At 47.4% G+C, this 17,808-nt stretch overlaps 1 protein-coding gene across 2 annotated transcripts in view; it reads right to left on the bottom strand.

The window, feature by feature from the left end:
- Positions 1-17,808, bottom strand: part of SDK1 (sidekick cell adhesion molecule 1) — a 982,307-nt gene that overhangs the window by 324,692 nt on the left and 639,807 nt on the right. For both annotated transcript variants that reach the window (XM_030933228.1, XM_030933229.1), the window contains 2 exons: positions 4,092-4,203; positions 3,208-3,398 (listed from right to left, as the gene is read on the bottom strand). In XM_030933228.1, coding sequence (XP_030789088.1) covers positions 3,208-3,398; positions 4,092-4,203 — 303 coding nt within the window. The remainder of the gene's footprint in view (positions 1-3,207; positions 3,399-4,091; positions 4,204-17,808) is intronic.

Here is a 17,808-nt window from a genome sequence, read left to right as displayed (position 1 = left end):
GTAGTGGGAGGTGGGAGGAGAGGGTGGAGGGCATACAGGGGAGGCTGGAGGGGAGGGGAGGGCATAGAGGGGAAGTAGGAGGGGAGGGTGTAAAGGGGAGGCAGGACGGTGTAGAGGGGAGGCGGGAGGGGAGGGTGGAGGGCATGGAAGGGAGGCTGGAGGGGAGGGGAGAGCATAGAGGGGAAGCAGGAGGGGTAGGTGTAAAGGGGAGGCAGGACAGTATAGAGGGAAAGCGGGAGGGGAGGGTGGAGGGCATAGAGGGGAGGCAGGAGGGGAGGGGAGGGTGTACAGGTGAAGCAGGAGGGGAGGGCATAGAGAGGAAGCAGGAGGGGAGGCCGGAGGGCACAGAGGGGAGGCTGGAGGGCACAGAGGGGAGGCGGGAGGTGAGGGTGTAGAGGGGAGGTGGGAGGGGAGGGTGGAGGGTGCAGAGGTGAGGCAGGAGGGGAGGGTGTAGAGGGGAGGTGGGAGGGGAGGAGAAGGTGTAGAGGGGAAGTAGGAGGGGAATATGGAGGGCGTACGGGGGGGCAGGAGGGGAGGGGAGAGTGTAGAGGGGAAGTGGGAGGGGAGGGCGGAAGGTGTAGAGGGGAGGCAGGAGGGGAGGGTGTAGAGGGGAGGCGGGAGGTGAGGGTGTAGAGGAGAGGTGGGAGGGGAGGGTGGAGGGTGTAGAGGGGAGGCGGGAGGGGAGGGTGGAGGGTGTAGAGGGGAAGCAGGAGGGGAGAGTGGAGGGCGTAGAGGGGAGGCTGGAGGGGAGGGTGGAGAGTGTAGAGGGGAGGTGGGAGGGGAGGGCATAGAGGGGAATCAGGAGGGGAGGGTGGAGAGTGTAGAGGGGAGGTGGGAGGGTGGAGGGCGTAGAGGGGAGGCTGGAGGGGAGGGTGGAGAGGGGAGGCGGGAGGGGAGGGTGGAGGGCACAGAGGGGCTGCTCCATAGGACTGGGCAGCCAATGGCGGGGTGGTACCTGGAAGGCGACCTCTGTGCTTCCATTCAAGCCACAGAAATTAAGCAACACAGACGGGCAGGTGGGGCAAACAGCACAACTAGCCTGTCTTGTGTCATTGGTATAAAATACAAGTAATAGGAGCCAATTTGTTTCTCTGTCTTTGGCCTGTGTGCTCCTATGGGTGGCTCCTACAGGTCCACAGTGACAGCCCTGTGAAACCAGTAATGCTCCGGCCGCAGGGCGCAGGGTTATAATCTCATCCAAATCCCTCAGAATTGACAGAGACACTCTCTTCAGGGTTTTTGTAGTATGCGCCAACCACAAAAATCCTACCTGTCACAGCAAATTCTTACGAATAAAAGGGGATTTAAATCAACATCATAAACTAGTGACTTGTGTTCGTGTACCTTTAAAAGTCAGAACACGGAGAGGTGCTAACTCGAGAGAACACAAAAACAATCAGATATACATGCAAAACCAAAGTTCTTAAGATAGATTTAAATATTTTAAAAAGGAATGATGATCGCAACAAACATTTACAGGGAGATACATTTCTTCTCTTGTTTAAATTCCCTTAAAATGTTTGAACACAGTATAGTCCTGTCTACTAGAGATTTACACATCACAAATTTTAATTTTGGTTCAATCTATAATGTGCTGTGCTCACATAACTATAGATCAACCTTGATAAAAAAAAGTCTTTGCAGAGAATGGGATGTGTTATTTACATCTCTAGCAGCAGCATGGATGGGGAAGGTAGTAATATCAGCTCAGGCCCCTCATGTGGAATCGACAGTGACTGGTAACTTAAAGCCGGCTTCCTCGGATGCTTTTAACAGCCTTTCGCTTCTTTCAGAGGGACCGACGGGTTTGCACTGCGTTGTATTTAGAAGAGTCATAGTCAGGACATGGAGCCATTTCCGAATGATTAAAGGAATGGGACGTGATAGAAGCAAACCACCTTTTGTGCAGTATTCCTTTTCTTGCTAATTTCATAGGACAATACCAGCTTTTTTTTTTTCTTATTTTGCAAAGTGGCAGACTGCAAATTTTTGTATTGAAGGGGCTCTCTGAGAGTTTTCTTTCTTCTTCCTGTTCTCAATCCCCCTTATTCCCAAAGAGGAGAGATGAAGAAGAGATTCTCCTTCGTATAGGCGGCCTCCAAGGCTACCTCTTATCAACAGCGGCTACCACTGCGGAACATAGGCCACTCTCATAGTCATCACAGCCACTTACGAAGAATAAACGCATGACAGTTGCTGGAAAAATGAGAGAAATAAAGGCACCTTGCCTCACAACATAACCTCATCATAAACTGATACTAAGTTTAGTATTTTCTTAGCCACAGTACAAGGCACACTCCCTAAACACTAATATTTTCCAGCATGGAGAGCTGGGTAACTCCATTGTACTTAAGTTTATGTCCTCTTTCTCCTTGGTTCAGGAATAATATGTTGCTCAGTTTGAGAAAGCATCTCTGTTCTCTTTTTATTTATTTTTTTAAGTTTAACAAATGGTAACATCCAATAGTTTTACCTATTCTCCTAGGTCAAAAAAATAACAGCTAAATTAATAATTAATACAATAATTTCTAAAATAATAATTTCCTTTTTTTCTTGAGATGGAGTTTTGCTCTTGCGGCCCAGACTGGGGTGCAGTGGTGCGATCTTGGCTCACTGCAACCTCTGCCTCCTGGATTCAAGCGATTCTCCTGCCTCAGCCTCCCGAGGAGCTGGGATTACAGGTGCCCACCACCATGCCCGGCTAATGTTTGTATTTTTAGTAGAGATGGGGTTTCACCATGTTGGTCAGGCTGGTCTCAAACTCCTGGCCTCAAGTGATCCGCCCACTTTGGCCTCCCAAAGTGCTGTGATTACAGGTGTGAGCCACCACACCCGGACAGCAATAATAGAATAATTTCTGAACACCGATCACGATAGCCAAGTAAGAGAGCTATAGAAAAGCTTAGCGGCCTAAAAGCTAGAACAGGAGAGGGATCTCTACGACGGGTTTCACCGCTCTATTTCCAAGCTTCGTGACTAGAGTATTCAGAAGGACGTTTCCTGGAAGGATTCAGAATATCAACACTTTGGATTTAACAGACTTACATTCTTGGGAAAGACTAGGAAGGATTTGGAAGATAAACTCAACCTCACCTTCACTGGCCGATAAATAAAGCCACTGAAATATGCTATTTTGTTTCTGCAGAAGAGTCAGAGCCGGATGCTATGTGAGATGCTGACAGCACCACTTAGAGGCTTGGGCTTTACCTGTGATGAAAAGAAAGGCCTTGGCCCTGGCCGGTTCAAAAGCGCTCCCCAGCAGCGCCGCCTCGCAGACGTACAGCCCGGTGTCCGCGGACGTCGGGTTGCTGATGGTGAGACGTCTTCCAAAGCTGTGGAGGCCACTGGTGATTCTCACTCCATTCCTCTTCCAGGTCACACTCAGGTCCTCCACAGGCCTGTGGGAATGAAAGGTGTTCATGACGACGATTGTGACTCATGGAGGTGGCCATGGTCATCATCTCAGGCACTCGGCACAGGCTTGACGAAGTTAATTCTACCAGGGTACATGGCGGGTTGAACAATGGACACTGAAAAATCAATTCAGATAAAACTCTACTCCCTCCCAGCACGCATTGACGATGCATTCTGCTCAAGGGCTATTGAGCGAGGATAGCTAATTGCCGCAGCAATGGACCATAAGTGCTAATGATCCCGTTTGCTCAGGAAATGAACGTTTAAAATAAATACTACGAGAGGACACAACGACATGGAAGGCAGGATCATCCGAGCTTGATTCTGGAGTGACCGCTAAGGAGGCAGAGAACACCTTGGCTGACTACAGAGAAGAGTAATGAACTTTTTCTTCTGTCTCAACTCCTCCCTCTTCCCTAGAGAGTGTCTCAGAGGAGCTCCCCACGACCACCCAGAGCTACAATGAAAGCACCGCCCTGTTGCAGTGGGGGACTCTGGAAGACATCAATGTGTCCATTTCCTTATCTACCCACATCTCGTATTCCCGGCCCATCTGGCCAAACAAGACCACTGTCGCTAGAAGGCTGAACCTCATGCTCCGGTGTCTCCTTCTGTCGTCGGCTCGTCACAGGTCATGCACTATTTACTGGGAGTCTCACAGGAGACGTGCCTCGTACCTGGCACTGGCTATGCATTCCAAGGTGGTCTCACTGGATCCAGCCACCACACTTCTATTGCCCGGGGGAACCACAATGGTGGGGGCCATGGTTTCAGGTGTGCCAATATCTCCTGTGGCAGAGAAAAGAGAGATGTCCATGAAACTCTAAGTACAGGAGCTCCCCCCACCCCTTATCTGAGGGGGATACATTCCAAGACCCCTGGGGATACCTCAAACGAAAGAAAGAACCAATCCCTACAGACACAAAATGTCCCTGATGCATGATGGCCCCACACAGGATTTTTCAACTTTATGATGGCACAAAGGCCACACACATTCAGTCCAGTCCTCGACTTAACAACGGGGCTACAAATGCACATTTATGACTTCCGATATTTTCAACTTCCGATGGGTTTATGGGAACATAACCCCATTGTGCGTGGAAGGCCATCTGTTCCAGGTTCCTCCCTCTGCATACATACCTGTCGTAAATGTGTAAATGAGGCACACTAAGGACTGACTACAACTAATAACGAACAGAACAACGACAACATAAGGTAATGAAAGTTACGCGAATGTGGTCCCTCTCTCTCTCAAAATATCTTACTGTGCTGTACTCTCCTGTTTTCGGACCATGGTTGACGGAGGGTAATGGAAACCACAGAAAGTGAAATGGCAGCTAGAAGATGGGATGATCGGAGCATGACAAATGAAGACCATGGTCAGAACCATGTTAATAGGAAGCCCAAATCTCATGGCCCTACGTGGACCCCAATGAGAAGCTCTGGGGCGGGGTCACTGTCCCTGGCCTTTCTCAGACCACATGAGCTGAGGTCCAAGCACAGCCAGTGTCCTCAGGCACAATCCACAGCCTGTCCTATAGGGCATGGTTACTGGGCCTTACGCTACTGCTCCGTGTGTTGTGTGGCTAAGGGGCTTTATTTAAACTGTTTGGTATTTTCCAAAATGCTTGCTGGCTTTATTTTTCTTTTATTGATTTAAGACTTTGCTTACTGAGTTACCTAGTCTGCCTGCTATTTCCAAATCTGTTCAATTCCACAAATACTTCATGTATCAGCCACTATGTTAGGTACGGGTGTCATTGGAAAGCAGTGGGCATTCTTACTCCTGTCCAAATGTGCTTCCTTGGAGCCAATATATTCAGTTAACAAAGTGTTTAGTCCTGTTACTGGAGTTTTAATCCCTTTTTCCTTTCTAAAAAGTAAATATCCTGAATCTATGTTTTTTGAGTATCAAACTATAAATAATTTAGCTCATACTTCTAGGGACAAGGGAGAAAAAAATAGGACATATTTTTGGCCGCTTTTCTCTAAAATACATTTAACATCAAAATTAAACTACCCACAGTACACTTTACTACTGTTTATTTAGGGAAAATGAAGACCAATCCAACATTTCTAGAACAGGGATTTCAATAAAGGGCGGAGATGTAAGAGGCTGGAAATAAAAATAAATGGAAATGACTGCAAATCCAAAACGCTTCATCTGGGCTTCACGCTGAAGGGAGTCGCCACCATTGTGAGCGGCGGAGGATGATTCTGGCAACTGAAAGGTTCTAGCCTGCCGGGCTGGCGGTGGGGTGAGGGCCACTGAGAGAGAACAACGGGAAAAAGAGGACTAGCTTCTCATCAACACTGATGTCCCACAGTTCTGTGCTCTGGCTTGCACTGCCTAAGCAGTGTGTGATTTTTGTATTAAAGGTGCATGTGAATTCTCAAAGAAAAACAGAAGCTTGATGCAGACAGAGTCAACTAATAAATGTTTTAAAACCTCTATGTTGATGGCATGTGAGGCTGACTCTCACTCGGCCCTGGGTCCCTGGGGGGCTGAGGCAGCCTTCCCTGTCTCTAGACTCTCCAACTCTGCAGCGGACCCTCAAAGCTTCTCCGGACACCTTCCTGCTGATGCCTTCCCTTTGTAAAATTGCCGAGATTCTTGGGCTGGTTATCAGATTTCTGAGGAGATGGCAGAGTCCAGACGCACTCACGATGGGGCAAAGGACATGAACGGAATGCCAATCAGACTAACGGCCTGCCTGTCACCTGTGAAAGTCGCTGATGAGAAACGACTGGAGAAGCTAATATTTGCAAATAGTTATGAGAAGTGAAGGGAGGCCGTGGCTAATGCCGAAAGGTCACTGAGCAGGGTGCTAATTTGGCATTAATCACTGCTCAGGCACAGTGGCAGATGAGGAAGCCTGAGCTCAGGGCTGGGGACAATGCCTGAGGAGGACGGTCCCTGGGCCACTGACTCCCTTCTCCCCAGACTGGTGGGGGCTCAGCTCCTGGCAGACCCCAAGGGGCTGTGCTGTGGACAGATGAGCCCCAAGGCTGAGTTCACAGCCACGCAGGGCCAAGCGCCACAGGCACCACACACACCCCTCCATCACAGGGTTCAGACCCACCACAGGAAGAGGAAGCTGTCCTTTGTGTTGATTCACCTAGAGCCTTAAAAAAAGCAGTGGTGGCCGGGCGCGGTGGCTCACGCCTGTAATCCCAGCACTTTGGGAGGCTGAGGTGGGCGCATCAGGAGGTCAGGAGATCGAGACCATCTTGGCCAACATGGTGAAACCCTGTCTCTACTAAAAATACAAAAAACAAATTAGCCGGGCATGGTGGCCCACGCCTGTAGTCCCAGTTACTTGGGAGACTGAGGCAGGAGAATCGCTGGAACCCAGGAGGCGGAGGTTGCAGTGAGCTGAGATCGTACCACTGCACTCCAGCCTGGGCGACAGAGCGAGACTCCATCTCAAAATAATAATAATAATAACAATAAATAAATAAATAAAAAGCAATGGTAATACACACACAAGATCACCACCACAGGAAGGTCAAGGTTATATAGGTCTTCTGATGGCAAAGTTATGCATTTTCTATTGAAACTGCACAAAAACATTTCAGTAGAATATTACATAAGTGACCAGAATCCAGATATTCCAATAGCAAGGAGAGTGCTCATTATAGTACATGATTCTGGTATATTTTCTTCCTTTACAAAAAATTGTTTTAAATTTCAATCAAATTCGTATGTGCACATAAATTAAAAAGAACAGTACAGAGAGGCTTAAAAGGAAACAAACCATACCCCCTCCCGCTAAGGCAGTCTCCCCTAAATCTGTTGGTGCTTTATCTTAGTTTTGAGCTCCATGTCTTTAAACTATAGACATCTATTGCTATGTCTTGTTTTTAGCCAATCTGAGACATTATCTATAGACTTTCTGCTACAACAGATGAACTTTTACCTCACACCACTTTACGACGATCTCAAACAGGATTTTTACTTCTTCTGTTATTTACCTGTGTTTATATATATATATGTAAATATATGTATATATTTTAAAAAGACATATAGATATATATATTTTTTAAGTGATATAAAGATAGCTATAAAGAGATACATAGATATATATGTATATATTTTTAAAAGAATATACATAGTGAAACCCCATGTCTAAAAAATACACACACACACATACACACACACACACACACACATATGCAAATACATCTTTTTAAAAGGAAAGGCAATTAGAAATCCCAGGGGAAAAAAAAATGTAGAAGAAAGAAATATAATCTCTCTATACTGTCTAGCTGTGCAGTAGATGATAACCTTGACATAGTAAATATAATATAAACACTGTATGTTTTTTTCAACTTTAGAATTAATCTATAGTCTAAAATGCCAGATGTAATTGCGCCGAGGAAACAGAATGTAAATTTTTTTTGTTTTTGTTTTTGTTTTTTGAGACGGAGTCTCGCTCTGTCGCCCAGGCTGGAGCGCAGTGGCCGGATCTCAGCTCACTGCAAGCCCCGCCTCCTGGGTTCATGCCATTCTCCTGCCTCAGCCTCCCAAGTACCTGGGACTACAGGCGCCCGCCACCTCGCTCAGCTAGTTTTTTGTATTTTTTAGTAGAGATGGGGTTTCACCGTGTTAGCCAGGATGGTCTCGATCTCCTGACCTCGTGATCCACCCGTCTTGGCCTCCCAAAGTGCTGGGATTACAGGCGTGAGCCACCGCGCCCGGCCAAATGTTTTTAACCTCAACGATATAAAACTGCAGAAGACGGAGTGAGGTCGAAGAGCAGAAGAGAACTGAGGGTAAGGGTGGCTTCCCATTACACAATAGGGAGAGAAAAGCTACTGATTCCAGTAGCACAAGAAATAAAGAAGTGTGTGTGTGTATGCATGCTCATGTATATACCTTCTAGTTACAATGGTAAATAACAAAAGGCCTCCACATACTGTTTGGACTATATTTTGAGAAGGATGTGTGTGTGAAGACGCATGAGTTAAAAAGCTCATCCGTCACAGCAGGAGGTCAATAGGTAACGTCTAAAATTGGTAAATGCAGAATTAGCAATAGACACATATTGTTAAGACACAGAGTTAAATATTAGCACAAAGGGCTAAATAGAGAAGAGCATGCCTCTGGTGTGAGAGGGGCGAAAACTGCTGCACTCTGTTTACAGCCTTCTGTGCTGTTCTCTTTTATGCACATGCAGGCAATCTACCAAGCTCCCTTTAAACACAGAGACGTTCCCTTTTCTGTTTGGTGTGGACTCGTCGCTCTGAGACTCTCTCCCTCTCCTGTTCGGAGTGGATTCGTCACTCTGAGACTCTCTCTCCCTTTCCTGTTCAGTGTGAACTCGTCACTCTGAGAGTCTCCTCTACTGCATTCTTGGGTAACACCTGCTGTTCCCTGGACCTCACTGTCTCCTTCTTCTTGGCATATGTCCTCACTTAACTAGAGCATCCTTAAATAACTTAAGAAAAGGTAAGTTTTCAAAGTTACCTTAGAAACTTAAGGTAGTTTAAGGCTTAGTGGCTTACATCTGTAATCCCAGCACTTTGGGAGGCCAAGGTGAGTGGCTAGTTTGAGATGAGCCTAGGCAATATGGCAAAATCCTGTCTCTATCCAAGAAAAAAAAATTAGCAGGTGTGGTGGCACATGTATGTAGTCCCACCCACTCAGGAGGCTGAGGTGGGAGGATCACTTGAATTCAGGAGTTTGAGACCAGCCTGGGCAACACAGTGAAACCCCATGTCTACAAAAATAATTTTTTTATTAGCCAGGTTTGGTGGTCTGTGCCTGTGGTCCCATCTACTCAAGAGGCTGAGGTGGGAAGACTGCTTGAGCCCAGGAGGTTGAGGCTGCAGTGAGCTATGATCGTACCACTGCACTCCAGCCTGGGCAACAGAGCAAGACCCTGTCTCAAAAAAATAAATAAAATAAAATGCGTCTAAGTGTAGGGGGGGTTATACATTGTGCTAGGTAATTGAAAGGCCCTTTCACTCTAGACATGCACACTCATTAGCGTTAGTTCCTTCATAATTTTCTCCCCTCTGTTTTCTCTGTTTTTTCTTTCTAGGGCTCTTATTGGTTGGATTTTAGGACTCTGGATTGATTCAACATGCTTCTTACTTTTTTCCAATATTTTCCTTTTTTTAATTTTGGAAAGAGCACCTCACCTTTATCTTCTAACTTGTCTTTTGGATGTTTATTTCAGTAACCATATTGTAACACCCAAGACTAACTTTTTGTCCTGTGTTCATTTTTCATTGCATCCTGTTCTTGTTTCGTAGGTGAAATACATTTCTAAATGTCTTGGAGGGTAAAAACACTTTCTGAAGTTCTGTTTTGTGTTCCTCTGGGATCTTTTTGCTTCCTCTTTGTTAATTTGATATATCTTTTATAGGAAGGGCTTTCTTCAAATGATCCCTGTGTCCTTTCATACATATGAATGAACCAGGAGATGTCAACTGATGACTTCACGTTAATAAAGTGAAACACTCACAACTATTCTGAAGGGACCCTAAATCCCAAAGTGTGGACGCCTTTTCTCTGGGGCCATTCGTTATCTATATAGCCTTCTGTTTGTTCATCTACCTTTTTATTCTAGCTTAAGTATTCTGCTTACAGTTTGAGGGGTAACAAGTAGACTATTTTTGTTTGTTTTTGAGACAGAGTCTCACTTTGTCACCTAGGCTGGAGTGCAGTAGCACAATCTCAGCTCACTTCAACCTCCGCCTCCCAAGCTCAAGCAATTCTCCTGCCTCAGCCTCCTGAGTAGCTGGGATTACAACATAGACTGTTCTTTATACAAACTACCAATGGTTCCCCCTGTTTTTAGCTGTCTGTCATAACCATCCCCTCCATGACCAAGTCTGCCCCAAGTGTCCCCAGGCTGAGGCCCTCTCCCCAGGTGGTTGTGATACCGCCCTCCGAGATCCTCTTTCTGGGTGTTTGTTCTTATCCTTCTTTGGTACTGGCTCCTCTTCCTTTCTTTTTGTCATTGTGGACATAAGCCTCTTCCTCTTTTACTGCTTTTGAGTGGGTTTTTTGCTCCTTTTGTAAGCAAGAGGAAGTCAAGGGATGGACTTTGCCATTTTTTACCTGCCATGATGCCTTTCTACCAAAAGGTTTCCCAAGTTGAGTTTTTAGAAGATGCAAAGAATATCTAAGCATTTTAAAAAGAATGAAACCATCTCTTTATTTCTGTTATTTGCATATCTGAGATATAATAAACACTCATCAAATACTCAATGATTAATTTATCATAGATATTCTAAAATAGCCACCGCTACTATTACTTTCTGCTTCAACATCTTACATTAACAAAATGCCACATACCAATGAATAAGGCCTCAGTTCCAAGAACGAAAACAAAAGTAGAGAAAGGAATTCTATTTTGCCAAGCTGCCATGTAGCCACGAAACAGCTTGGTAAATGATTTACACGTGTTGCCCACTTAATATAATGACAACCCAGTAAGATAACGATTGTTATCCCCCTTTTACAGATGAGAAAATCGAGGCCCTAAGTCACATGGTTTCACGTGATAGAGAAAAGCTTTAAATCATGTAATGTCTTCATCCAGAGTCGATAATCTTTCTTTTACATAATGCTGCCTCCTCCTAACAAAAACACTGGTTGTACTCTGTTAAGCAAAAATTAAATGAACTAGAATACTCCTTCCCTCAAGCATTTCCATAATTGAGACTTTACAGCAGCGTTCTCAACTGAACATTTCCCAGGCTGGTCTTGGGTGGCTGGAGGTGAAGACACTGAATCAAAAGAAGATTTCTGCAGAAGTCAGCAACCAAAGGGCGCCAGGTAGCTTCAGAGGCAGAAAGGCAAACACTTCAGATGATGCCTCTTTGTAGTTACAGGAATAAAGAACATGTAGCAGAGGGAAACGAAGCCTAATCCTAGTCAATTTCCCCCACATGAACCTCTTTACTCACAGAAGAGGCTGAGGAAGGAAAAGCTGTCTAGGTCGCATTTAATTAAAAAGTACATTTAAAGAACATCAAGTCTCTGAAACAGGAAAAAAAAATAAAGTTCAAAGTTAACCTGAACTGCTAAGCTGTGGAATTACTGCAGATAAAGTCGGATGAATGGAAAACACCCCATTCTGTGGCAGCCCACACCGTGCTCCAGGTTGGGGAGCAGGCAAATGAGCGACAGCAGGTCATGGAGCCTCGGCGCTAGGAACACAACCAGGAGGCAGGGGTGGGGTGGGGGAAAGAACCCTGCCCTGAAGGAGGAGAGGAAAGGGAGCAGCCCAGTGGGCAGCTGGGCACACAGCTCTCCAGGCAGCCAGAATGGAAAATGCAAGACCCCAGTGCACAATGTGGGAGGAGGGGGGAGGAGGAAGAAGGGGAAAAGAGGGGAGGAGAGGGGAGGAAGGGGGCAGGAGAGGAGGGAATGGTAGAAAGAGGTGGAAGGGAAGGGAGGGAGGGGGAAGGGAAGGGAGGGAAGTGGAAGAAAGGAAGAAGGAAGAGGGGAAAGGGAGGAGGGGAGGAGAAGGGGGAGGAAGAGGGGGAGGGGGGGAGGAAGAGGGGGAGGAGGAGGAGAGGGGGAGGGGAGGAGGAGGAGGGAGGGGGAGGAGGGGGGAAGGGGGAGGGGGAGGAGGGGAGGAGGGGGGAAGGGGAATGGGAGGAGGGGGAGGAGGGAAGGGGAATGGGAGGAGGGGGAGGAGGGGAGGAGGGGGAAGGGAGGGGGGAAGGGAGGAGGGGGAGGAGGGGGGAAGGGAGGAGGGGGAGGAGGGGGAGGAGGGGGGAAGGGAGGAGGGGGAGGAGGGGGGAAGGGGGAAGGGGAGGAGGGGGTGAGGGGGAGGAGGGGAAGGAGGGGGGAAGGGGAATGGGAGGAGGGGGAGGGGGAGGAGGAGGGGGGAAGGGGGAGGGGGAGGAGGAGGGGGGGAGGAGGGGGGAAGGGAATGGGAGGAGGGGGGAAGGGGGAGGGGAGGAGGGGGGAGGGGGATGGGGGAGGGGAAAGGGAGGGGGAAGGGGAAGAGGAGGAGGGGGTAGGGGAGGAGGGGGAGGGGGGAGGGGGAGGAGGAGGGGGAAGGGGGTGGGGGAGGAGGAGGGGGAAGGGGGTGGGGGAGGAGGAGGCGGCGGGGGCACCTTGAGCCTGGTGGGAAGGCAGGAAGTCTGGCCACAGCTCAGAGGGCATATGCTGCCCTTGGGGCTCTGAGCACAGTTGCTCCCCCACACTTTTGTTACAAAGATCTCAGCACCTCCTTAAAAAACACAGCCTTCTGTTTCCAGGAAAAGTCTACCCCGTAAAGCAGTGGGATTTTCCAGAACATCGGAGAGAGTAAATCCTACGTTTTGGTTTACTCTATTAAAACCACTGCTTTCCGCATCTGGATTTACAGCCGAGTGCTCCTGGCAAATACGCCTCTTGAAACTTTCGCAGCAGCCAGCTGGAACAGGGACGGGCCATGGGCCATTCCCCGCACATGGCCAGGCTGCTCCCTGTGCCACACCAGAAAACAATTAGGTCAAAGCTGCCCTCGACCAAAAGATGCTGAGTCATATTTTCGCTGAGCCATGAGGCTCATGCATAACTTCCAAGCGGACATGGGCAACAGGAACCATATAAATAGACGTTTCCAACGAGAAGCGCCTTTGTTGTGAGAAAAACCGTAGTACAAGTCCCACAAATTCTAAGATTAAAAACAATCTCCAGGGTTTTCCTTTTTAGTGTCTATATCTCTAGGGGTTTTGTTTTTGTAGAAACAGGATTCCGTCAAAAAACCAGCAGGTAAGGGGGGGTCTACAGGGCCACCTGAAAACCCAGTATCTTCCTGCTCCAAAAATAAGTGGTCTAAAACTTATAGAAACGAGAGAAAACATTTTTTCAAACACACACACACACGGAAAAAGACCCTATTTGAAAAGCTCAGTGTTGAGCAATGTGTCCTTTGGCTTCTTTTAAATCTTTTTTCAACATCCTATCAAGTATTTTTTGATCGTGTTGTCCAGATGAGATAACGGTTAGAAAAATGCTTTCAAATTGTGCCAACTGGTTATCTGGAGAGAAGATGAAGGGATCCCTCTCAAGCCGCTGCCTCGGGGACCCCGGCTCCTCTGACCCTGCCCTGTCTCTGCAGAGTCATTACCTGCTGGTGGGGTGGTCCATGTGAAATAAGGAGGGACGCATGTGTTATTTATCTTTGTATGCAGCAAACTGCCTAGACAACAAAAGCCTCACTATAAGCACTTGCCGAGAGAAGAACGAAGTCTTGTCCAAATACACCACAGCTGGTTATCACCAGCAGGTCACCATTGCTACAGGATGGCTGCAACGGTAACAACTGCCTCTTATTTCAGGAGCTTGGTGGCAGGTGCTGGGGATACAAAGTTGAACTGGCTAATGTCCGCCTCATCAAAGAGGTTCGAGTTTGGTGGAGGATGACAGCCACATGAACAGAGCAAGGATGTTGGGGCGGGGCTGCGAGAGCCAGAGAGAAAGGAGATGGAAGGGCGGGGAGGGTGGGTGTGGCGTTGAGGTCAGTTCTTCCAGGGGAAATTGGGAAAGGTTTGAGCGGGGAAGATGGATAAGTATCCCCCAGTCAGACAACGGAAGGAAAGGCATTTCAGGAATAGGAGAAAAGGAGGGAACCCGTTTGGCCCATTTGGGAAAAAGGAAGCAGTTCTTGGTGGCTGAGGGGCAGCAGGGGCATGGGCGTGGCCACAGCTGGCCACGGAGGAGGCAGGAGTGCCACACTCAGGAGTGCAGACTTGACTCATCAGAGAATGGAGAGGCAGGCAAGGGCGTCAAGGAGGAAAGCCACGGCCAGTCTTGCACACTATCTAGACCGGGTGGGAGCACTGTCAGGGAGCCACAGCCAAAGCCTACCACAGGGTTTGGGAACAGGGTGCTAAGTCCAGTGGGTCAAGGGTGTTGCTAAGAGGATGAAGAAAGACGGGGGTGAGTATGACAAACAGAAGGGGGCAAAGGCAGGGGTGAGAGGGACAGAAGCATCTAAGACCCCTTGCTTCTCACCAAGTTTCTCGGTTGAGCTGCTTGGTGGGTGGCCGGGCAGCTTATAAGAGGGAAAGCTCAGGAGACAGATGGGGGCTCGGAGTGGCAGTGCTGGTTTGTCAGGAGGGAGGAGAAAGGAAGGTATTCTGCAGAAGCTGCCCAAGTTTCCTAAGAAGTGTCTGTGGGATACCCAGGTGCACAGGTTCAGGGGGTACATGGGCGATGATTGAAAGTAGGAGGCCAAGGGACCGCTCCATGAGCGCATGAGGAGCGAGCACAGGAGACAGCGAGCACTTCCCTGCAGAGAAGCCAGGGAGCACTAACCTTTATTTTTTTAACTAATTAATTTATTATTATTATTATTATTATTATTGAGACAGAGTCTCAAAATACAGGTTGGAGTACAGTGGCACGATCTCTGCTCGCTACAAACTCTGCCTCCCAGATTCAAGCGATTCTCCTGCCTCAGCCTCCTGAGACAGGTGCCTGCCACCACACCTGGCTAATTTTTGTATTTTTAGTAGAGATGGGGCTTCACCATGTTGCCCAGGCTGGTCTCCCAAAGTGCCTCAGCCTCCCAAAGTGCTGGGATTACAGGCGTGAGCCACCAGACCCAGTCAGCACTGAGGCACAGTGAGAACGATGGCCAGAACAATGAAGGAAGAAGACGACATAAAATGAGAAGGAAGGAGACTACTGTTTTTTTTTTCCAAATGAACAGGCGTTTCCATGTATAAAATCAAGCCTACTTCTGCTCGAGTTTTAAGATGAGTCTTTGAGTTTGCTTTGCAGGACGGTGGCTAAGGAATGCAGAGCTCTACAGAAGCGGAAGTCCTGACCGCCACCAAGGAGGGTTTCACCGTCCGGCAAAGCACGTTTAGAACATTATCCAACCTGAAGCACTATTCTGTTCAGTTCTGTAGGTCAGCTTCTGAAGCCAGGGTGGCTCCGGCCATCCGCCACCTGCTTTCTGACAATCAGAAGCACAGGAACTCATGAGTCTTTGATGGCTTTGAACGTTCCCCATGCATTGCAAGGTGCACTTGGTGGTCTTTCACGGGCTGGGTGAAGACAGCTCCATGACCCTTCACTTAAAATCAGGTGGATTTTCTGCTTATCAATTGCCTTTGGAACTATGTGAAGACTGTCACCTTTCTCTGCATTGTTAAAATGTCCTGGAAAAGGAATTAAGCGCTTTCCTGTCTGCAAAAGCATCTCAGAGCAACAGGTGTGTCAGATCTCTTGCCACCAAGGAGTGTAGGCATCTGGATAGTCACTCTGTGACTCCCCCGGGACATATATTTTTAAAGAGACTCAGATATACATATACATATATATGTGTATATCTCCAAGAACCCAGAAACATTATTATTTTTTTCTTAAAATGTCCAAAGTGAAACATGTGCAGGCAGCAGGCAGATCCAGGTCATTCCCCAGCCCACCAAAAGGTAAGTCTCTTGTAGCAGAACCTGGGCAATTTTGAGATGCACTTTATTGTGAAAACTGAAATTCACTGTGATTTCTTTTCTAACAAGAAAAAAACATGTTCACAAGATAGAAAATTCCTCCCACCCTTTACCTTTCCCATATTCACTTTTTTAATCCATACTCACCCAGCCCCTGGATGGTGGAGGCTGGTTTATACATTTCTGAGTGTATATTTTGTTGTGCGTGGAGGACATTTTCTATTCTTTTAAGAGCTGCCTCCTTTATATTTCATCATCCAGAAGGCAATCACGAATGCAAAAGGCATTAGGATCGTGCAGTGAGAGGAATCAGACGTGTGGGGACTGAGCAGGTACCCTCACAAACCCAACCCCAAAAGATCTAATCCCCCAAAATTCCCTGGAGACAGGTGTTCCCCACTGACTAGATTCTTCTCATTTCCTGCCCAGCAGGAGGAGGGAAAGGGAGGAAATACGGCCTTATATCCCATTTCCAATTCTCTCTTTCACGCATCTTCATTTTTATCTCAATACACTGCTTCTGGACTTTTCTACTGACAAGAGATGATAAATAAAATAATATGACAGTTTGACAAACAATCCGGCAGTTTCTTTTCTTCTCATTTATAACATATTTGAAAACATACACATTTGGAAATGAATGGAAGGTAACAAAGAATGTATCCTCTTTGGCTTTTTACTGGGCAGAGAAAAATGAAGGTGATAAAAGACAGTGCTGCAGTTGGCTCATACATTTGTTTTATTTATTTCAGGATGAGCACAAATTGATAAACGATAAAATAGGTGCATGGGTTTAAGAGCTGCATGATTGGACACTAGAGTGATCCAAATATCTGACTCAAGAGACAACAGCTGGGGATCTCCTTTTTTTTTTTTTTTTTTTTTTTTTTTTTTTTTTTTTTGAGATGGAGTCTTGTTCTGTCGCCCAGGTTGGAGTGCAGTGGCGCGATCTCGGCTCACTGCAAGCTCTGCCTCCCAGGATCACGCCATTCTCCTGCCTCAGCCTCCCAAGTAGCTGGGACTACAAGCGCCCGCCACCATTCCTGGCTAATTTTGTTTTTGTATTTTTAGTAGAGATGGGGTTTCACCGTGTTAGGTTAGTCACGATCTCTTGACCTCGTGATTCGCCTGCCTCGGCCTCCCAAAATGCTGGGATTACAGGCATGAACCACTGTGCCCAGCCGAGGATCTGCTTTTTATCCAAACACATAAATGCATAATCTCCCACTGAGTAGAAGTACCATCCCCAATAGAAAGACTAGGATCATAAGTCTTCTCAGTGGACCAAGTTACGGGTAAGAGGGTATTTGTCTCAAGATTAGGTCCACTTCTGAATGGAATTCTGAAGTTGCTGAGAATGTAACCAGGCACGTAACAGATCACTTTTAGCTGCGATAAGAAATGCCCTGGAGACCGGATGTAGTAGCTTATGCCTGTAATCCCAGCACTTTGGGAGGTCAAGGTAGGTGGAGCGCCTGAGGTCAGGAGTTCAAGACTAGTCTGGGCAACACGGTGAAATCCTGTTCCTACTAAATATACAAAATTAGCTGGGTGTGGTAGTAGGTGCCTGTAATCCCAGCTACTCGGGAGGCTGAGGCAGGACAATCACTTCAACCTGGGAGGCGGAGGTTGCAGTGAGCTGAGATCACTGCCACTGCACTCCAGTCTGCGGTGACAGAGTGAGACTCCATCTCAAAGAAAAAAAAAAATGCTCTTGAGTAATTTTGCCAAGCATGCAAGCCCAGGCATGGAGCCCAAGCCCATCAGGACAACTGATGCCCGTCTGAGGCTATTAACATGGACAATGGGAACCTGCAGGACGCGTGGACAGGGGCCTTTGAAGACTTGGTCCTCCTCGACCCAAACTGCAGGAGCTCCCTGGCACAAAGCTCTTTTCAAAGTTGAAATGAGAGACATAAAACATTGAGAGGCTGCTAGGCCAAGTGGCTAAGATTCTTAGACCCGTCCAGTGAACAT

Source organism: Rhinopithecus roxellana, chromosome 6 (assembly GCF_007565055.1).
Source record: "Rhinopithecus roxellana isolate Shanxi Qingling chromosome 6, ASM756505v1, whole genome shotgun sequence".
NCBI lineage: Eukaryota > Metazoa > Chordata > Mammalia > Primates > Cercopithecidae > Rhinopithecus > Rhinopithecus roxellana.
This window is presented reverse-complemented; position numbering and strand designations above follow the sequence as displayed.